General features: G+C 48.6%; 1 protein-coding gene across 2 annotated transcripts in view; it reads left to right on the top strand.

Moving 5' to 3' along the window:
* Window positions 1-15015: 15015 nt before the first annotated feature.
* FGF13 (fibroblast growth factor 13) overlaps window positions 15016-22714 on the top strand; it is a 272868-nt gene continuing 265169 nt past the window's right edge. The window contains exon 1 of one of the 2 annotated variants that reach the window (XM_054215273.1): window positions 15016-15420. In XM_054215273.1, coding sequence (XP_054071248.1) covers window positions 15372-15420 — 49 coding nt within the window. In that variant the 5' untranslated portion in view covers window positions 15016-15371. Of the gene's footprint in view, window positions 15421-15529; window positions 15639-22714 lie in introns of those variants that run through there. The other variant, XM_054215276.1, reaches the window with a different exon arrangement.

Below are 22714 nucleotides of genomic sequence, written 5' to 3'. Positions count from 1 at the left end.
TTCATTTGCAGCAATGTCACGGCTGAATACTTCTCAGGAAACCTTTCATCCCATTCACAGTGACTTTCTGCTTAGGCCAAAATGTGGCAATGCCATCGAGCTTCCCCTTTGACTGCTTCCCATGGTGACTAACACATTCTTAATGCTAGTATTTGTTTTGATCTGCTGAGTGTCTTCAGTTATTGATGTCTATGAGTTTTCCTGCCCCAGCAGTGCAAGGACTCTGCCCTAATGTAACACTCCAGAAGAAGCAGTTCCCCAGCAGAAATTATCTGTTTCTCTCCCTTTTATATCGGATTTAAATGCATACATCCATTTTGATGTCCTGAGGTTACTAATCACAGAAACCTTGATCTGGAAGAGACTTCAGGAGCCCAGGCACCCGGGGAATATACCATAATATACCAGGGTACGGCCATTGCCAACCCCTCTGTGCCTTCCCCTCCGGTCCCTACCTCTCCCTCCCAACTTCTTATTGATGGGTTGAGAAGCTGGAGGAAAGGACAGGTGGGAAGCACACAAAGGACATGGAGCTGTTGGAGTGGGGCCAGAGCAGGCCATGAAGGTGCTGGGAGGGCTGGAGCCCCTCTGCTGTGAGGACAGGCTGAGAGAGATGGGGGAGTTCAGCCTGGAGAAGAGAAGGCTCCGGGGAGACCTCAGAGCCCCTTCCAGTCCCTAAAGGGGTTCCAGGAAAGCTGGGGAGGGACTCTGGATCAGGGAGGGGAGCCATGGGACAAGAGGGAACAGTTTTGAACTGGAAGAGGGGAGATTGAGATGAGATCTGAGGAAGAAATTCTTTGCTGTGAGGGTGGTGAGCCCCTGGCCCAGGTTGCCCAGAGAAGCTGTGGCTGCCCCCTCCCTGGAGGGGTTCAAGGCCAGGCTGGACGGGGCTTGGAGCAACCTGGTCTGGTGGGAGGTGTCCCTGCCCAGGGCAGGGGGTGGCACTGGATGGTCTTTAAGGTCCCTTCCAACCCAAACCATTCTGTGATTCTATGAATATGACAGCATCGTGCACGAGATGGGTGCTCAGGAGCTCTCCTCAGCCTCCAACACCCTTCTTGCTGTGGGATGTTGCTGCATCACTGTCCTCCTCGGTGAGGGTGACACTTCCCCCCAGCTGAAACCATGTATGACGTGGCAGGTAATCTGCTTTGCTAATTATAAAATTATCTGCTGTCATACTATTGTGGTGACCTCAACTCTATGTGCAAATGTACCGTGGATGCCCTGGAATACCAAGTACCATAAATAAGTAGAATTTTTGAAAGGAATTTGGAGATTTCGAGGATTTCTCAAGCTGCTTCTAGTGAAGCATTTCCTGGAATCAGTAATGAAATCCCTCACTTTGCCACACTCTCCAGTTTAATGCGTACAGGCTTGTGGTGGCAGCTTTTAAAAGCTGTTTGTCTCATTAAAGTTCAGTTAACTCATTTCTGAAATTAGAAACTTTTATGACTAATGACTTGTTGTAGTTTGCCTTAAAGAAGATGCTTGCTAATCAGGTTTGTTTTTTTCCCCAAAATCACTTCTGAGACTTGTGTTACTGCCTTAGTTATGACACGGTGACAGTGATACTTGGTACTTCAAGAAAAATAATTGGTAGTGATGCAATTTGCGCCTGCCAGGACTGTGTCTGAGGAACAATTGAAAACTGCAGGGCTGTAATAACAAAACACAAGGAGAATGATGATTTTTTTTTTTTTTTCTTTGTGAATTTTGCAGCTTTAGTACAGAAACTCCTGTTCATTTTAATGAAGATCTGCCAGGCTAAAAGGCTGAGGATCAGGACTGCAAAGAATAGGTCACGTTCATCTTTACTTGCTTTCTTTAACCTTTGTTAGTGCCTCTGAACCGCGCTGACATGTAAATAACATAGGCGCTGACCTTTCCACTGTACACGCGCTCGCAACTGGAATAGTGACTCAGAAATAGCAGTTTCTCAAACAATTGTTTCCAGGCACACGCAAGCGAGGATGACAGCGCTGGGGGTGTTATCGCGGAAAGGGCACCTGAAGCGCAGCTCCCTGCGTTTGCACAGCGTAGGGCCGCAGGGGTCACAGCGCCGCGGCTTCTCTGCTCCTCCCCGAGCCCGAGGAGAGCGTCTTAGGGATTAATCTTGGGTTTTACGACATCTCACACCAGCTGAGAAATGCTGCGGCTGAGACTGACGATGTCCCTGGGTGGTCCATGGTCTTCAGCTTTTATTTCCAGTTGAATTCAAAAGCCTTTGTCCTGCGACTGGATCTGCGCAGTGGATTGGGGGGAAGGTATGAGAGCATCTGGCCATGCCCATGGCCAGCGTGTGCCCAAAGATCATTCCCAGTGCCCACCAAAGCCCAGGAGATGCCTCTTCAGGGCCAACTCCCCCCCCCCCCAACCCCCCCAACAACATCTCTTGGGCAAGAAATCATGTTCATCGCTCTCTCAAACCTCAGAAGTAAGCAGCCAGGCCCTGTTTACCAAATATATTTACTTCCTGGGGGAGACTGTGATTCTTTGTTTTAAAAAAAAAAAAAGGGACACACACCACAACACACACACACACCCCCCACAACACACACACACACACATGCAAAATCCCACCAGAGCCTGGATCTCTAAGAGAAAAATGTTTTATTTTGCTCCCCCTCCACTCTTTTTATGTCTTTTTTTTTTTTTTTCCCCTGTTACGTATCTCCAGGTTTGTCGTGATTCCCTACTTTGAAGCCAGTCATATCAGGCTACTGCTCTTTGTGTGTTACAGTGGGATTTTTACGCAACGCTTAATTCGGTTATCTTTAAAATGACAGACTTGGCCCGTGCAGTCATACTCTGCACCTCTCCTCTCCCTTTGAAAAGGAATCCTACGAGCGTACTAAAGTAAGAAGCGTTTGTCGAGTGACTCCGGGAGTATAAATAGCTTGCCAGCAAGAGCAGCACCTGCCATCTTTGATATGTCTTGCACTTCCCACAAATTGCTCGTGCACGCTGGGTTTGATCGCAGCTATTGTTTGTGCTAAGCTTCCTCCTACTCCTATAATCCTCCCATTTAAATGGATGGGATATTTTGCATATGTGGTAAGGATTTGGGGATAGGAATCGCAGCCAAGTATTTTGCGGGCATGACACAGTGTACGTGTGCGTGTCCTGCCAAGGGCAGAGAAATGGCAACGTCGACAAGCACCGCACTTTAAATGGAAGGGATATGGCTCTTTTGAAAGCACCTCGAGTCACGTACTTTGACTCTTATTGCTTCTTTTAAGGAGCTGCTGTTGCCTTCCAAATATAGCAGATCCGGGTTGGGATCTGTGGCTTTCGGTGGGTGCTGGGCTATTGCCACGTTAGCCTGGGGTGGTCTTGGGTACATTAGCCTCCCCCTGTCTGGCTGCCCAAGGGATGTTGCTTAGTCACCAAGCTGGGTGTCCCCATATCCAACAGAGTCAGGGCTTTGCGTCCCTTGAGGACTCTACCTGAGGCAGTTCAGTCCCAAGCACACCTCTGCTGCTGCTGGTGGGGGCTTTCCAAGAGGGACACCTTCTGCCATTGGCAGCCTCTCTCACACCATGGTCATACTTTCTCCTGCCGTGGTTCCTGCAGGTGGAAGGAGGAGGGAGGTGAAGCAGAGCACACCCCGGTCCTTCGTGCTTCACATCAGTGGAGGGGATGCCCAATGGTTACAGTTGGTTGAAGCTGGAACAAGCCCTTAAAGTCCAGGATTAGACAAGAATGAGGGGAAAAAAATTAAAATAAATCAATTTCTAAATTGAGAGCATGTGACAGGGTGAGGCTGTGCGGGGGAGCCACAGCAGCACCCTGAGAAGCTGTGATCCACTGGGGTGTCTGGGGAGGAGAGTGCCTGCTGCTAACCGTGCCAGTCCCATTACCAATGGCCTCTCAGGTGGAGTTACCGGGGTCTGGAAGACCTTCTAGGCAAACCCTTACAGACAGGACTATGTGCGGCTCCTTCTCTCGAAGCAGTTCCCCTGCGCTCGGGGGATGACTTGAAGAGCACAGCCCTGTGCAGGCAGTAGGGTAGGGGGTGAGCAGCTCTGTTTTACAAAGCCATGTACCCAGAATATCCTGATTGCTCATTACAAACATCTAGTTTTATATTTTCCTTCCCCCCGCCCCCCGCCCCCCCAAGGAAAATCCCACCAGCGCTACCAATTGTATTAGTTGTAGAGAACAAGCTCAGTAAGACCTCCTAGCCTGGGAGCGGGGTGCAATCCCTTCTTGCTGAATTCTTCTCTCCACTTCGTTTCTTTGGTGGAGATGAAGATGTTATTTTTTCCCACGTCGAGCCAGTAACGCAAAGCAGAGAGGAGTTACTCTTTTCAGTTCAGTTGGTTTTCTCTCCTAAATAAAATCTGCTCTTTCTCTAAGTTCCTTCTATAACCTCTGGTTTGTGGGCATGAATTTTCACTTTCCAAAAAAGTGGCTGTATTCTCCAACACTGAATAAAACTCCAAACAGAATTGTTCTGGCTTATGGCATTTCCTAAAGATGTTTGCTTTATTTGGCTATAACACTATTTTTTCTTTTGTTTCTTTTTAGAATAAGCCACCTACTTCTTTTGTATATATTTTAATCTCTTTCAGTGTGATGAAGCCAATAGGTGGCTAAAATAGAAGATGCCATGATTTTGCTATGCCTTTTAAGAAGGTTTTAGATGCGTAGTTGTAGGTATTCATGTGCTTTGCTGAACAAAGAAAGCCAAGTTGCTACTTTAGGATCTACGAAGACTTGAGTTTAACTGTTGACGTGATGCATTCAGATCGTTTGGCGTTTGGTTGGCAGCCCATTCTGAGAAGCATAGATTTTATTGAACACACTGTTTGAGCGTACCACTGCTTCTCTATTGTCGTGTTTTCCTTCAGACACGGCCAAGGTCGTTTTTAAATGCCTGTACCCGCTGAAAGGAGAGACAGATGCAGGGGGTGCCCATCGCAGTTCATGTCAAGTCCTCTGCCGCACCCAACGTGGCTTAGTTTTCCCTCAAGCTTGAAATCTCCCAGCACAAACCTGCTTAAAAACTGTTCGTTGATGTTTCATCAGAGCCTGAAACCCTCCCCTTTTCGTGGGACCGTATTCCAGCTGACCCAGGCTTGTCTTCCAGTTTCTGCAAGGTGTTTTAAGGAGGATCCGGAGGAACCACGGCGTTTGGAGAAGCCGGCTGATGGGGCAGATGCCGGAGACACGGCTCCCCCCGGGGCACTGGGAGGGAAGGTAATGCCGGGTGCTATTTAAATCGGCAGCAGATGTGTCAATAACGCCTGTGACGTTCCTCAAGATGGCTCGGGGAGCCTGAAGTTTATAAACGATTCTTCTTCTGACTCCGGCTAATTTTAGCCTTGGAGTGTTTACAAACAGAGCCGCATTTGCCTCTGCTCCTGATCCAGGAGGATTTCAGCCCCATCCCTGCTGGCATATTCCCTGGAGAAAAACAAAAAGGGATACAAAATAGTGACAGCTATTAAAAGATGCTGAGGGAACGCTCAGATTTGGAGGTGCAGAAAGCCAAATCTTGTGGCTATGGATATTATATCTGCAGATATCACAGTGTCACCGGAAAGGAGGAAGGATGTATACCTAGGAATAATTTTGGAGGAGAAAAACGGGGAACAGAGAGCTGAGCCTGAGAGCACTGCTTCTTAGTGGTGCTCCAAGGCAGTATCTAGCAGTAGCTCAGGAAAAAGCCAACGCAGAATGGAACGGCAAGAAATAATCAAGTTGTAGCTGCATCTGACAGCCGCCACCAGCACCGAGCGCGGATGCAGCCCTGCCTCAAACAAAATGCCAATTTTTGGTGTGTACCGACAACATTCCTCATCTGAACGCACCATTTAGCTACTGCTTTGACATGAAGCAAGAGCAAAACGTCAAAAAAAAAATCGATTATGTCAACACAGTTCATACGGAGCTTTAGAAAGAGATTTTAAATGCATACAAACCAGTTTAAAATTCCTTCCCTTTCAGAGCCGTGACCTCCAAATACTGTTCTTTGAACAGGGAACATCTCCTGAAGTGTTTGTGGTTTTCGGCAAAGGATGAGTGGGCAGAATCCTCCTGGGTTGGCGAGGCAAGGGCCTGCACTCAGTGCTGGCTTGAAGGAGAAAGGCTGTAGCTACATGCTCTGCCTTGAATAAATCCAAATCCTCCAACTTACGTGACGTCCGCTTTGTAAAAAAAAAAAAAAAAAGTCTCCAGGTCACACAATACTTGACTTTCAGAGCTAAAGCTTTGCTTCTCCTCAAAGATCATGCTAGCTACCAGGCTGCTGTCACAGCCAGCCACCTTTTGCTATGGGGATTTAATGGGTCATAAGGACTCAATAAAAAAAAAAAAAAGGCAAATCTATAAAAACAAAAGCAAAAATTTCTCTTTTCTTTGCTTGCACTCACCCGTGGCACTGTGCTTGTCATTCAGATCAAAACGTGGTTGACGCATGAGAAATCCCAGCTGCCGTCTGATGGAGGCATGTGAGAGCTTTAGGAGGTAGCTACAAGTTCAGCTCAGTTGGGCATGAACGGTCCATGTGCCGTGACCAGAGGAAAGAGCAGAAACGGTGCCGAAATGCCCCGTGTAACATAGGTGAGCTTCATCTTCTGACCCTGGGGGAGCACTGAACCGAGCACGTGTCTTCGTGATGGAAACACTAGAAAAAAATCCATCAGATGCAGTTTACAATCACTGCAAGTTAAAGAGAACTGAGGCATCTGGGATGAACCGCGTGGAGCTCCAAAGGGGAAGGCGATTTCAGGCAGGAAAGGAACAGAAAGTAGTAGAGGGGTAAGAGGTTCATGACAGAGGAAAGCAATTTATTTGTGGCCATGCAATTTTAGCGCTGCCTGGTGCATAAGAGCATGTTCAAATTAACAGAAAATATCTTGCCTTGTGGACTGTAGGCTTCTTGCAACACTTAGAACTTTCTTTTAAGATGAGTTTCTTGAACTAATTTAATGTCTTTCCATTTTTCCTTTAAGGATCCACTCTGAACTTTAAGAATAACTGTTTTTTTCAGAGTTCTTTGAGCCCAAAAATAGGTCTGAAAAACTAATCATTACATTCCTCTCTCTCTCAGGCTTGTAAAAATCAAACACTGATTAATTTTTACCACGCTTGAGGAAAAAGTCAGGCATGGAAAAATGTTATCCTATGATATCACGGCATATGCAAGCCTGCAATAATGTCAGAGCTCTACTTGGCAAGTTTCCTTCCAAATATTGCTGTATGTTCTTTTTCCTGCTGTTGCTCTATTAGCTTTCTGTGTCTGAAACTCTGGTGTGACTCCAGCTCTATCATGTCGTGCTCATCACCGTACTTGCCTGCTTATTACCGAGGTGGCCCAAGGTTCCAACGTTCGGTCTCCCATCACCCCAGGACTTCATGTCCATCGGAGTTTACCTCAGGATTTGGCATTATATACTTTTTGCCTCCCCATCCTCTTCTTGAAATACTCGCAGCTCCTCAAAGGCAGGAGTGAGATCTGCCGCCACTGCCAGCCTGCAGCTCGGCGGAGTCACACATCAAAGCTCCTGTTCCAGCTCGACTTCAAAACCTTTCAAGTTTTAAGACTTGACCAAGTAGCAGAAGGAGTTGCAAAGGGAAAGCCGGAATGCGCAGGGTGCTGGGCTCCGTGAAGAAGTGCATCTGCCTCTCACTTCACACAGTAAAAAGCAGCGAGTGATAGCTGTAGTTTGACCCGTGCCTCTTGCTATTATGTTCATAAGGGGTGTGGGACCACCATCGCCCTTTGACTATGGATCTATGTACTACGAATAGCGAAGAACCACAAAGAACGGGTCTTTCATCTTTACACTTTCTCTGACAAACCTTTCGCCAGCCTTGGAGAAGGAGCCTTGGGCAAAAATTGGTTTGGACACCAAGGCACCCAGTTTGAGTTAGGATACTCAGTGCTTCCCCCTTTTTTTCCACTCTCCACCTGCAAAGGCTCAGCCTGCAGGTGTCTATACACAAGCTAGTGAGTCACAACTTTCTGTTAATGACCTCTCTTCCCCGCTGCCTCCCCTGGAAAGGAAACCGGCTGCCTGTCATTTCGGCAAGGTTGTCACTTCACTGGCTTTGTGCAGGTGTACGCATTCCTGCAAACCTGAGAAGGGCTGAGGTCTGCCTCGACCAGAAATGGACATTCGAAACTCTGTGCTGTTCTAGGCATATTATTATAGTCCATTAGCTGTTGTTTTATCTCCGAGGATATAGAATAAGGCAGATTTTGATTCCCCCCTGTCTTGAAACTATTTTCTCCATCCCAGAGTCAAACTTTTACCTGCAGATTTATGCTTCAGTTTAAAAGCCAGTGCTTTTCTGCCCCTAAACATGCTCAACCAAAACCTCGGCAGGAGAGCACTAGATCCACAGCGCACGGGGCTCCGCACAGCTCGGGGATGGTGCCTTTCTCCAGATAATACTAATATTATCCAGATAATGCTAATGATAGCCTTGGTGGGGATTTGCTCGGCGGTTGGCAAAGCTTGGTCAGGCGGAGGGACCATTGCAAAGCCACACGAGATGCTCCATTTCCCAGGTGCCGAGCACGTTCCCCAGCCCGGAGAAGCAACCCAAAGCGCCAGGGTCACAGCACAGAATGCTTGATGTCCATTAATTTTAATTGAAATGATTCATAGTAAATAGGTGAGAGACTCACTGTGTGAGTATGATCGTTATCCCTTACCGCTAGTGTCTGCTTAGGGCCTCTCTGTTTGTCAGACTGAATTATCCAGATAATACTAATGATAATCACATCAGCAGAAAGTTTGCCTTGGTGTTTAACAGGTTTGAAATCACCGCAAATGTAGAGGATGTGCTATCTTTACTTTGACAGCTGTATTTTTTTATTTTCACTTGAGAAGGGCAGCGCGGACTGCTCGGCTGGGTCTCTGCTTGCCGGCTGTTCTCGCTGGCTGCTGTCTGGCAGCAGTAGCACGAAGAGACTTCATAGAAAACCTCACAACTTTTAATTTACCCGTGAAAGCACAAATGAGAAATAAGGAATCAGTTCAGGGTCCCGAAGCTGAGTTGGTTTGCCTGCTTCCCCAGGTAGAACACGCGCAGGTCGTGTTCTACCACACGCCTTAAGCCAGGCAGCGCTTCAGCCTCGGCTGCTGGCGCCGCTTTTCCATAAAAGCGCTGGAAAATGCTCAAGGGCCCTTTATTGCATCCCCACATTGTGCCATTGCCACCTGCAAACCTGAGTCCTTCATCTTTCCAAGACTATTCAGTTTTAGTGTGCTGGTGATAGACGGTTATTGGACGTACAGAGGCTCCGGTGTCAGATAGATGCCGCTGGTGCAAAGGAGATGAGGTTTCTTAAATGGTTGCATTTCCCCAAACTGGAGAGGCAAAAAAAGGCAGGCTGTCAAGTACTTTTACTCCCCAAAAGTAATCTGGGGAGGATTTGGAGACAGAAAACTTCTTTCGTAGGTCTACTCAGACTCTGCAGGCTTAATAAAACTCTGTGTAAACATTTCTGCTAAATGAAGATTTCAAGTGATAACTCAGAGGTTGCGTCAAATACTGTCAGCGATGCCCATAAATATGTTGCGTTTACCATGTGGTGTTTGTGTAACCGCTAGCATCCCCCAAAACACATTTTGCCAAATTTCGCTGATTTCAGAACTTCGTGGTATATTTCAGAATGCTTTAGCTTCAGGAAATCCAGGACTTAAACCCAAGGTCTGCCGTGAGCCTTTAAAAGATTGGTTAGCTGGGAGCGAAGCGCTGAGAGTGCACCTGAGGTAGAGTCTTTACATTAAACTGCTACTTTGTAGGCTTTTTCTGTAAGAAGAATTTTTATTATTTTTTTTTTTTCACTTAGACTTTGAAACTAATACCATACTCTGTTGCAGAAATGCGTGCCTTTGTAAACTGTGATCAGTCTAGTTTCGCAAATGCACTGAAACGCAGAGAGAAAAGACCTTCAAGACTGGTCTTTTTTAGACTTTTCAGTAATCTGGAAGACTTTGATCTCCAGCGCTAAAAGCGTGGGCATCCGCCTGGTGCTGGATCCGGCAGCCTCGGTGGGGATTTGCTCGGCGCTTGGCAAAACTTGGTCAGGCGGAGGGACCGTTGCAGAGCCACGCGAGATGCTCCATTTCCCAGGTGCCGAGCACGTTCCCCAGCCCGGAGAAGCAACCCGAAGTGCCAGGGTCACAGCACGGAATGCTTGATGTCCATTAATTTTAATTGAAATGATTCATAGTAAATAGGTGAGAGACTCACTGTGTGAGTATGATCGTTATCCCTTACCACTAGCGTCTGCTTAGGGCCTCTCTGTTTATCAGATTGAATTATTTAAAGAAATTAAACTGCAATCCCCATACTATCCATTAGCTGGAACTCTATTTGCATATAGCAGTTGGGTTTTGGCAATGAAAAAGAGGAAGATTCTGCAACAGCGAGCTGGCTGACAAAAAAAAAAAAAAAGAAGAGCCTCTGTGTAGCGCTTAAGACTGCGTAGGAATGGGACTGGTAAAAATAAGATGGGGACTAAATTAAACATCCATTAGAACAAGGAGGTGCCTGCTAGAGAATAGGCTGTGCTTTGGCCCCGCGTTTAGTATTTTATCTCTTCTGTAAATCTTTGTGTTTTCTGTTAAAACACACGACTGGTAGAAAAGAAGTTTGTCCTAGTGTTCCAATTAACCCAGTGGCAGGCCAGGCAATGAGGTGATGGGCGATGGATTTATTTGGAGCGATTTTATAGGCATCGTTACATAACAGTGGCAACAAAACTCTAGACGCGGACTCTTAATCATTTACGTATTTTATCATAATGCAATAGATACCTCTAGATGCCAGTATGAATATATAAAATATAATTTGAAATGAGGAATAAGTGCTTGCGTTAGTGAGATTTTATCATGTCCGGAATCTTAAATTTAAGGCCTAATCCTTCTCCACCCAAAGGCAGGGAGAGTTTTACTTAAGATTTAACTGGGAACATACCAGGAACCATCATGACACAGCTAATTTAAACATGCTGGACTGCTTTAAAGGCATAATGTGAAATTCCTGCTATATAAAAGAGCAGAATATGGACCTTTTACAAACCACTGCTTGCAGAAAAGAGAAAATTTCAACTTCCGAATAAGCCAAAGAACCAAGGAGAAAGTACAGCAAGGAGCTACTCCGCTTCTGTATCTGTGTGAGTTCCAAAATTCCTCAGGGGATATATGTCTTCATAGATATTTTACGAGGGTGGGAAAAGCATGTTCATGACTTGAGTGCGTGTTTTATGGACAAACCGCAGAGCTATTGGACATTAAGCAGCGACAGTTGTGTTGTAGAGAGGCACTTGGAGTTTACAATTTCAGATTGTAAACGATACCCGACTTATCAGAGCCGGTGCCAAGTCAGGACCTTCTGGGAGATGTTTCTGGGAGGAATAAATACCCTCAGTGGAGGCACAGCTCCGTGCAGCACGTCGTGCTGTGTTTCCAGAGCGCAACCCCGAGCTCCAAATATTTGGAGGCCCCAAATATGACCCGCTGTGTGTGTGTGTGTTTCTGCTGCAGAAGCCTCATGTTTCACTTCCCACTTGGAGCCGGTGAGACCTGGCTGTGCTTGGGGCAATCGCGTTTGTCCCTCTGGGCAGGGGAGTTCAGGAACCGTAAAAGGGTATCGAGGATGCTCCACTGTTCCCTGTTGCCACTCAGAGGAGCACAAAAGTTGTGTAGTTAGAGCGATTTACTATATTTGACTTTAAATCACACCCTACCCCCAAATAGAGTCTTGAACTTAAACCCTCCCCAGGCACAGAGGTGGATATGAAAGACCTGAACAGCATTTGCACAGGACACAACAGATTTCTTTGTATTAAACATGACTAAATTTTCTTCCTCCGGGTATCTCATTTATCCGGAGGTGCAGAAATAGTTTCTAAGCCAGAAACTCAGCGAAGGCTGTCAGTGGGAGGCCCAAGCTCCATGTCAGGGCCACGTATAGGCACATTTCTGCATCAGCCTGGCTGTGGGGTGTAGCTTGTTGCATATCAGTTCTGCCACCGCAGCATCCGAGTGCTTCTCACCTTCCAGTATTACAGCTGCCAAGCGATGGAGGTGACACTTTTCGCTACTAGAGTTGGGAAAGTGATGTACAGAGATGCTCAGATTCATGTTGAAATATTTGTTGCCAAATTGTTGACAAAATTTTGTTGCAAAGGCCAGACCTCATGGGATTTTACCCCAAATCCAGAGGTGCTCACATCAAAGCAAGGAACTGATGAGGAAAGCTGAAGAACTAAGTCAGTGTCCCAGCCCCAGATAACACTCTTTCCACTGGAATACTTCAGCCATCAAGGTGAAAAGTGAAGGCCATGCATACTGAGGCTGCAATAAGCCTTCATGCAAATCCCCTTAGATTTTGCATGCATAACGCTGTATTTTATTACTGGTTTAATTGACACTTCTAAGCCTTGCAAACTAGTAAGGGGGAAAACTAACCCGTTTCAAAACAGCTGGGTAAGCTCTCCCTGCCCACCAGTTCCTCTGCAACACGCTGAGCTGCTGCCTCCTTCCAGTGTTTAGTTCCAGCGTGCAGGCCACGCTTGGTCAGTGTAATAACTGCTCCTGTAAAAATTAACGGATCTCCTGGCGAAGGTGAGAACGGCAAGTTCACCGTCAGTACAAAGCGCGGCGTTTACCAGTGGCCTCTGGTGCCGCAAAGACCTCGGACCAGAAGTGTGAATTGTCTGTACTCTCATCAAAGTCACTGCAAAGGCCTTAGAAACCAGGGTCTAAGTTGTATTGGGAAGCTGAAATCTCCTCACTGGGACTCGCTGGCTAATTCTGACGACACTGGCTCAGCTGAACTGCAGAATCCTCCCTTCCCCACTCCTCCCCTTCCAGCTCTCTGGTTTCAGTGGTCCAAGTTTAACTGGAAACGGCCGAGTTGTTGTGGCTGCCCCATCCCTGGAGGGGTTCAAGGCCAGGCTGGACGGGGCTTGGAGCAACCTGGTCTGGTGGGAGGTGTCCCTGCCCAGGGCAGGGGGTGGCACTGGGTGGGCTTTAAGGTCCCTTCCAACCCAGACCATTCTGTGATTCTATAAGAGAAAGCCCAGCTTTTTGATCTTCTTGGCAGGTCTCAAGCATTGAAAAAGAAAATAGTCACAGAAAAGGCTGAAGTAAATCAGCCATATACTGAGAGCGCCCAAAGGCCGCTGTTCTCAGAGGGCTCACTGAATCTCTGTGAAGCAAAGCTGACCCTGCCAGGACAATTCCCTGGTTCCAGAAACAGAGCAGGGGTTGTCCATGGGGTGGACAAGATGCGTGGAGGTCTGGAGGAGCTCTGCTTGAGGGCTGGGGGTTCAGTTTCGCGCTTTGTGCATTTTTTAGGAGAAAGTCATTTAAGAAGTGCAAGTCTTCCAAGCGGCAGCTTTGATCCTGGCTCTCCAGTCTTGGCCTAAAGAGCCCAGATTTTCCTAATCACACCTGATTGATGACCACCTGAGTGTGATGGGAATGGGGGCTTTGCCCCGTGCTGTGGGCCAGCTGTGGCTCATCACCTTGTTAAACCCAGGTGATGTCCTGTCCCCTGGCAGCCCGGTCACTTTTTGCTTGGAGCCGGGACGTGGAGAAGCCGGGCACCCGGTGGCCACGGTAAGCCGATCTGCATTCAGCTGTCGGCGGCTCTGGGCTGGAGCGAAGGGAGCGGGAGGGGGCAGGAATTCGGCCCCGCTAAAAATAGGCTGCTGCCTTGCCCGGAGCACCCCCCCGGCCCGGGGGCTAGTCTTGCGGGCGAGCTGCTCGCCTTGCCGGGGGCGGGGGGGCAGGATAAGCGGAGGGGTGGCCAGAGGCCACGGGGAGTGCCGTGCCCCGAGCACGTCGCCTTCCCCCGAAGGTTGCCCAGCCCTGCCTTGTTCCCTGCTGGTCTTAGGCAAGTCCATTGTGTCCCGTCCCCCCGCTCCAAACAGGGCACTTTGAGGGGAGTTGGGGGGATCCAGCTGCCGCACCGAGCGGTTCCCCCACCTCGCCCTTCCCAACACTTCGTTTTGGGCGCTACCGAGCAGGGCCAGGCTCCCAGGGGCGCCGGCTGCATCGGGTTTCCCCCGCGTCCCCCCCCCACCCCGGGGGAAGGGGATGAGCGGCCACGAACCCAGCTCCCTGCCCCGACGGCGGCTCCGGTCGTAGGAAGTTTTGTTCCCGTCGAGGGGGGGGGGAAGCGGTTTTGTCGCACAGGTGAGGGGAGGGGGGTGTCCCTTCCTCCTGCCTGGGAGCGGGGGGAGCCCCGTTCCACACCCCGGGGCGGAGCAGCAGGGCTGGGAGCGGGACGGCGCAGGCTCCATGTGTCCCCTGGTTAAAGAGAGACCAATGCCCCCCCCGCCTCCCTTTCCCTTCAGGGTCGTCCCCGGCCCTTAGCACTCCCGAGGCAGCAGCAACAGGCTGCTGGGCTCGGGACCGGGCGACGCCGGGGGCCATAGCCCCCACCGGCCGGAGCCTCCTCTTGTGGGATGGGGGGTCCCCAAGGGGAGGGTAGGGCAAGTCTATGCCCCCCCGCCCCGCCCAGCCTGGTGCTGGGGCACTGTCCCGGGGCTGGAGGGAGGGAGGCGGGGATGCGTCTTTACCCCCCTTCCCACTCCCCGCACCGGTTCATGGGGGCCCGGGCTGTGTGATGGGGAAGGGGATGCGGGGAGCTGGGGGGGGCTGGAGCTAGAGCTGCTCCCTCCAGCCCCCCTTGCTGCCGGCGAGCGTAAACCTGCCGCCTCTTCTGCAGTGCCGGGGACTCGCGTCCTCCTCCTCCTCCTCCTCCTCCTCCTCCCATCGGCGGCTGCAGCTCTGCTGCTCCATCCCTTTATTATTAGGGGAGGATACGAAAAGGGGAGAAATAAATAAATAAATAAACAAACCAAAACCCAACACACCCAAGCAAACAACCAAAGCCCCCCCACCCCTGCCTCCCCCGAACTCACGCTACCCCCCCGCCCCGGTCGGTGGGACTTCCAGGGACCGGCTGCGCTTCCCTGGCCCTGGGGAGGGGAAGGCAGAGCCGGGGAGGCGGGGGAAAGGAGGGGACCGGGGGCCAGGCAGCCACAGGGAAAATCGCTTTTGTCTCCGGCACGGCGAGCGGCGCAGGGGCTCGGTGCTGCGGCTGCCGGAGCCCCCCGCTCTCCTCCCCGCTCCGCAGGCACCGCGCCCGCACCGCGCCGGGGAGCGGGCAGCTCGCCGGCTCCTCGATTCGTATTTTATTTTTCCTCTCTCCCTCCCCTTCTCTTGGTGTTATTCCTGCCTTTTCGGCGTAGAGGATCCCCCCCCTCCTCCACGCACACACGCTGCCCTCTCCTCCCCCCCCCCCCCCACTCCCCGCTCGAGGTTTCTTTTGGGTCCAGCCGGAATCCGTGAACGCTCCCGGGGATTTTCCCACCCAAGCTGGGGTCTATGAGCGGGAAGGTGATCAAGCCCAAAGAAGAGAAAGATGCTTCCAAGGGTAAGGCGAGGCGCAGCCGCTCCGATAAACAGAGTGTTTGTTCCCCGGCCCGACCTTACCGGGCTGCGGGGAGCAGGGGAGGGTGGGTGGGTGGTATCGAGCTGCTGAACCTCCGTATCGTGGGGGACCCCCGGGCACGGGTGGGGAATCGGTGCCCGGCTGCACCCCGGCATGGGAACGGGGCGTGTGTGTGTGTGCTCAATGCGGCACCGGCCAAAGTAAGTGCCCCCCACCCCGCTCGGCCGGGGGGAGCCGGCTGCCCCGCCGCCGGGTGCTCGGCGCTGCAGGCGGCGGAGCTGGGGGGGGGAATCGCCATGGAGACGCGGAGCCGGTGCCGAGGGTTGCATCAGACCCCCCTCCCGCCCCCGCAAGCTGGGGCTGGGCACTGGTGGGCTTTCCCCCCCTTCACGCCCCGGCGGGGCAGCTGGGGGGGCATGCAGGGGACGGGGGTGCCCGCTCCGAGGGTGCATGCCTTGTGGGGGGGGGGCGGGTAGGGTGCATGTAGGGTGTCCTTCTCCGTGAGTGCCCGCACAGGTAGTCCTGTCCCCCCTTCCCGCCCCCCCCGGACGGCCCCCGCATCCCCCCCACCCCCTTCCACCCCGCGCAGGGCGCTCGCTGCGCGGTGGTCGGAGCATCCCGCTGAGTCGCTGGTGTGTGTCCCTCCAGGGAGTAGTTTTTCTGGGCATTTGTAGATAAATCTACATTATTTTCTCAAAAGTACTTCTGTGCGGCAGGCGGGTGGGGGACCCGGGTGAAGGGAATGCTCTTGGCCTCCCTGAAAGAGGGGGAAAAAGCTGCTCCTTAGTTTTATAAAACGTAATGGGTACTTTTCTGGCATTTACTTTTTTTCTGGCCAAATCAAAACAATACATCTTTTCTCTGCTTTTTTTTTTCCCCCCAAACTTTTTGTTTTTTTGATTTTGAAAGTTTGTGTTTAACACTGGATTTTTGAGACCTTTTTTTTTTTAAATGTTCTTTTTCCCCCAAACTCTGCCTTTCCTTTTCTAGCTATCTTATGTTCAAAACCTTACTGTTTTATCAGGTTTTTAAAATATTTTTCACATCAACAAAATAAAGTTCACCATTCAGATACATTGCAAAAGCTGACATTTTCTAAATGAATTTTTTTTTGTCTTTACATTATTTTCTTTGATGTTCAGTATTTTTTTTTTATAGTGGCCTTATTCACTAAAATGCTTCTTAAATAATTTATCAAGCAATGCAGAACAAAAGATTCCTGCCTTTCTGAGGAATTATTTTGCATGCTTTAGAACCGTGTTACATATTATAAACCCACACAAAAAGAATGTGCCGTACTTGCGCTATACTTGCTTGAAAGCTTGGTTTTAAAAATCAAACTTCTGTATTCCATTTTGTGCTATTATTACAAGCTTTAATGACATTTTAACTTCACGTTTGAAATTGCCAGTGAATAGGTTTTGGGACATAATGTGTGTTTTAAAACACTGGGGCAATGGCATTTGTATCTGGTATTAATGAGTCAGTAATGACTTGACACGCACGTAAGGCTTCGATTCCTGTGCTGACAGTGTACCAGAGGGTGTATATTCCGAGAATCCCAAGAAAACCAGCTGATGGTGACACTCTGCTTCCAGGAGATGCTGGTGCTCTTCTGGAACTGGTATAAAAACTTTCTCCGCTATCATAAAGAGGCGGTTTCAGATACAGCAGGAGGAGCCGGTTCACCTATGAGGTGCTTTGGTGCTGCTGTAGGAAAGTGAGTGATGGTCACAGCCTGTGAAACAGGCTTTTAAAAAGGTCCAGGTACGGCATTAAGGAGGTCGTATTTACCAGTTAATGTATAGGCTCCATGGCTTCTTCAGCCTTTTGTGTCATAGACTAAAATAGGAGATGTGTTTTTCCTCTGAATCACTTGAATTTTCTCTTGACGACTGCAAGCGATATTACTCGCAATGGGAATGTTTAATTTGCATCTAGCCATAGTAAAAACAGGTTAATTATTATTATTTTAAAAATAATGAAACAGTAATTCGTCTGGAGAGGATGAGGTACCGTATTCTGCATATTTCTGCAGCTATGCTGTGGCACTGGGAATACTTCGGTCCTGACAGGTGCCTGTACGTTTTTGAGTTCGTTAACCACTCTTGCGAAAAACAATGTAATCAGGTTTCATATGACAGTGGCTTATAGGATATGTCCATGTACCCCACGTTCTGTAAGATATACGATATAATTTTAATACCTGCTGTAAATGCAGGTGTCCCAGGGCTATATTTGCATGATAAGTGTGGAGTACTTTATTAGTGAGAATAATGTCTTATTCCTGAAGCTTTTGTACCCGTTACAGGGTGGTGCATGGGACAAGACTTTGTAGTTCTCTACAGAACTTGGGGAGGGCCGTATCCAGCCTGACTATAAGTTGTTAAATGGCAATTTCCACAACTAGCTTTTGGGCTGAGTCTCTGTAGAAAAGCCCGATTTACACAGAATCTTGAAAGGCCGTGGATTTTGGTAGGAAACAGAATGATCCAGTGCTAGTTGTTGCTGTCTTGCAAGGGGTGTTTTCAGCTCAGTTGCCCTCTCTCATAAAGCCTGTGGTGGTGCCAGTGGAGTTGCACAGGTGTAACAGAAGGACCAAAATCTGTTTTTAAAGAAATAGTTTTGTTTTTTTTTTCCCCCACATCTTTTCTTAAGGCAAAGAGGAAAGTAACCTCTTGCTTCAGAGTTTGTTGGCCCCGCTTGTAAGTCCTGCCTGGAAAACCCAGTGAAGACTGTGTTGCTCAAAATCTGGCTGCTTTTAAAATGGGCTGTGGACGTTTGAGAATTACCTATCCCAATCTAAATAAAGCTTATGGATTAACATAATGAAGTCAGGGATGTGCACCTTTACTTTCTGCAAAACGCTGCATCAACTGGGAATGTATATGTATAAGATGATGGCATTGATTTATTTATTTTTTAATTTATTTTTTTTAAACTGTGTGAGTGTTGGGGAGCTGCGGGGTCCCGTAAGCCCAGGGATCCTCCAAGCTGCCTCCCAAAGGTGCTGCTGTCGTCCCAGAGTGTTTTGGGGGAGCAGCCTTGTCCCAGCTCCGTTGGTGGCTTCAAGCACGGGGCAGGTTCCCATCTCTCTTCTCGCTTTGTACTTTGGCTGAGCTTAGCAGGAGTAGGAGGGTCTGGGTAAGGACGGCTCAGCGTCCTGCAACGGGAGTCTGATGGTCGATGGAGAGTCTGTCAGCTCTTCCTCAATGGAGGTTCGGTATGTGCTCAAGAAACACCCCCGGATACGTTCCCACCGGCAGATGAGCGGTTCCCACCAGTCGGTTCTTTTCTTGCTGCATGTGTGGTGGGATGGGTGACTTTCCCCGGTTCTCCCTCAAAAAGCTTCTGCTTTGAGGAACAGTATATCCAGTATCCCCAGCGAGCTTTGGGGCCGTATCAACACAACGTTTTGTTTTGTTTTTTAATGAAATATTTTTGTTAACTTTTTATTTGCGGGAGAGGCATGGGGCAGCAGGAGGATATTGTGCGTTGGCAAGGGAGCCGAGCCCTGCTGAAATCCTCGGGCTTTGGACGGGGGCCGTAGAGAGCTCATTGCTGTCTGGCATTACAGTCAGGCTCCTTCCAGAGGCCGCTTTGCCATTTGTGCGGCTCCGCCGAGGGAAGTCAAGGGAGAGAGTAAAGAACCTAAAATTAAATCTGAGGAATGCATTCAGCCGCATTTGTTTTTCTTTTTCCCCGGTTGGATTATGTACAGTTGCCTTCCCCATCGAGGCAGACGCAGGGTTTATTTTTTTCCTGTCCCTCCGTGCTCTCACTGTGAGAAACTTTGACAGCTTTGCCCAGAAGCCTGATAACCTCAGCCATAAGCGGTGAGGAAGCGCAGGGTATATTTTCTTCTCCAGAAAGCAAAATAGGAGGGAGGAGTGTTTTCGAAGCTGATTAGCTTCTAATCTGAGAAGAGTGTATTGAAATAGTGACAGTAAGGGTAAAGACTTTGGAAGAGCAGGCACTATTCGAATTTAGTGACAGTTGAAAACAAAGCACTTGAAGAAAGCACTTGGCAGGAAAAAGGGAAGTTAGAATTTTGAGGTTTCTATTACTGCTTTTCCTGGCTTTATGTGAATATAGTATAATGCAGCTTATGATTGAAAGGTCTGTAGAAAAGCTGACAAAAATAAAGGAGCTGATCTCAACAGTTATATTTCTATAGTACTGAATCATGAGAAAGTAACTTACTTGGGGGACTGAAGAAGAGCAGCGCAGAGGCAACATGTAAGCTGACCACGTCTTGGTCCGAGTCCACGGAATCAAAATTAGCAGCAGGCGCAGACCCGTGTGAGACGGGGGAAGGGAGCCTGGTGCCACCACCCTTTTCTGCAGCTTGCCCAGCCCCGGTGGGAGGCAGGATGTTTCTCGGTCGTTTTATCAGGAGTTTGCGTGCTAATTCTTCTCCATCCCAGACAAAAAAGCCCCACCAAACTTCAGCAGCAGCCACGGTTTGATGTATGAGTTCGGGCAGATGTTTGCCCCGCAGTAGGTTGGGTCTCACTATGGCCAATTGGCACTATTGACTGATGCCTCAGAACTTGTGTTTGCATCATAAACATTTAATGAGTATTTAAACTCAATGCTTTTATTTTCTTCGTGTTAGCAAGCTGAGTGCGTCCTGTCTGAAACTGGAGATTGCGGATCCCCTTTGAATAGGTGCCCACGGGAAAGTGACAGCCAAAGTCCGAGGCACGACCCAGCCCATCCCCGATATCCCTGCTGCAGGTTACAAGGGATGCTCAGCTCTTGGCTGAGGTCCTCATCCATTCAACATTCCCAGTGCTGCCAGTGGGAGTTCTCTGTGTCTGCCTGTGCCATTGCCTCCGATTAGTGGGTGGCTGTTAATGTGCCCATGCTTGGAATATTTACAGTAACTACCTCCTGTTATGACTCATTATCTGTGACCGGGTTTGGTTCCACAAACTACAGCAGCTCTTCGTAAAAGATACTTTTATAAAAGACACATCCTTCCCTCTAAATCCTGAGATGGTGGTCCCTGACATCTGGTGGTAAAACACCAGCAATTAAAAAATGGAAGTGGCCTTTAAGATCAAGATGCCAGCACACTCGTGCTGATGCTCTGTAATGATTTCTTCAGCTAATGCCAAAACCTCACATTAGTGGGTATTTTTAGTATTTTTAAGGACAAGCCCCAAATTTGGGGGTTCGTGATGCTGTCGGTTCTCGTATGGCTGTTGTCCACGACAAAGAACTCGTGTATTGTTGGAAGGTAGTAAAAGATAGTCATCTTTTTTTGCTTCTAGAGGAAAACTTAATAATAGTTGCTTCTTGACAGATGCCAAATCTCATCTCCAAAGGAAAATCTCCCAGGCAGATGAAGCCTGGGGGATGAGGAGCCCCATGGAGCATTGCAGGGGGCTGCAAAGGGGTGAGTACCAGCATCCGCAGCAGCTGCGTAACAATTTGTGTGGCTCGGGCTTCCCGGCGTCTCTGGTCCGTGGCCACCCACAATATGCTGGAGCCTTGGCATTAGATTATTTGTGCAATTTACTGTGATTTCCTGCAAGGCATTGGTTTTACCCCTGCGCTTTGGGAATTTTGTGCTGCAGCCTAATCTTGGGTCAAATTAATGTTAATTTTCTTCCTCTGTTCCTTATTGTGTATTATTGCTAGAGAGCATTTAGGAAAAGAAGTGGCTCCGGAGTTATATGAACCACTTCCTTGGAGACAAATTGCTCTGTTGATTACTGGATGCTTTTATGGATTCAGCAGTTTCGGGTTTTTTTTTAGGGGACTGAAGCTTTCTTACACACTTGGATCCCTCTTAGATCCCTGGCTCTAGGGTCTGTGTGTCCCAAACGTTATTTTTTTCTTTCCTCAACTGTGTCTCTTGGCCTGACAAAATTCCCCTCTTTCCCAAAGTGTGTCTTGGTCAAGCTGACATGAAATGACGTATGTTAAAAAAGAAAATGAAACAACTAAAGGACTACATTATTTACGATAATCCCTTTATTTTTTGTGTGTGGTAACTTGAGTAAAGAGTTTCCTTGAATTGTCAGGTCTGGTTTCTTGCTCAATATTTGTATTGTTTTGCTGAGAGAAATGAAGGCAAAAATAATTTGAATTGCACCCTCAGGCAGGTAACAATTCAGTTCTTTTCATGAAGAGAGTGTAAAGTGAGACTGTTCTCCACTTAATTAGTTTTGTGAGAGTGATATAAGGCAAGGTCAGCGCTAAAGGAAGAAAGGGCTGGCATGGATTGAACGCTGCTTACGTTGTTTGAATAATTAGAGCATCACTCTGAGGTGGGAGGGAGGAGAGGGACTGAAATGAAGTGGGAAGAAGCGATATTCCTGAAATAGCAATTGAATTGCCATTGGTCTGGGTAGCATTACGTGTACGCTGTTCAAGATTGACTAAACCCGAACTGGTGGTGGTTCATTACCTTTGACGCTGCGGTTGTGACTGTGGCTGAAATGAAGGTGTATTTATAGAGATTACTCTGTCCTGTGGCCCAAGTAATCTCTAGGTGCTTTTCAGCTGAGGCTTGACATAATTGATGTAAGGCTCTGTTGGTTGCTGTAAGAATAAATTGTTTAAGCAGCACTTGGTATTTTTGATACTTGTGCTTTTACTTACCAACAGATTTAGGACAAATTTCTTTTGTCTTAGTAGGATCAGATCGAAATTACGCATTGTGTAATACTGGTCTGACCTGAGTGGTCCACGGGGATTCGCCGCGCTTTGTGAAGTGACCGCTTTGCTTCTGAGCATCCCTCTTAGGTGGCAGCATGGGGAATCCAGTAGTATCGCTGTACCGCTCTGGTGGACTTCTGTCTCCGTGTTCCTGTAGGAACAACCACGACTGGCAATGCCGATGCAGGATTTCATCAGCAGCAGTGGTAGTAGTACCCATGTCATTATTTTTTCCAGTCTTCTTCCTCCTCCATCCCCTTAAAACAGTTTCCCAAGAGGGGAAAATGCTCCTGTGGTGGGTTGACCTCAGCCAGCTGCCCACCCAGCCCCTCTCTCATTCACCCTCCTCGACAAGACAGGGAGAAAACAAGATGGAAAAGATGGTCACAATGATAAAGACAGGGAGATCGCTTGCTAATTACTGCCATGGGCAAAACCACCTTGGCCTTAACTTCGGATGGTGGAGGTAACCTGCTAATTGCACTTCTCATTAGAATGGGTCAGGTGGAAAGAATTAAACAGAAAAGTCCCACTTTCTTCTGGAATAAGAAGGCCCTTCCCGTTGTGTCAGTGGTTTCACCTGGGACAATGCCTCCTCTGGCAG

This window comes from Rissa tridactyla, chromosome 9 (assembly GCF_028500815.1).
Source record: "Rissa tridactyla isolate bRisTri1 chromosome 9, bRisTri1.patW.cur.20221130, whole genome shotgun sequence".
NCBI classification, from domain to species: domain Eukaryota; kingdom Metazoa; phylum Chordata; class Aves; order Charadriiformes; family Laridae; genus Rissa; species Rissa tridactyla.
Note: the sequence above shows the minus strand (reverse complement) of the source record. Positions and strands in the feature narration are given on the sequence as shown.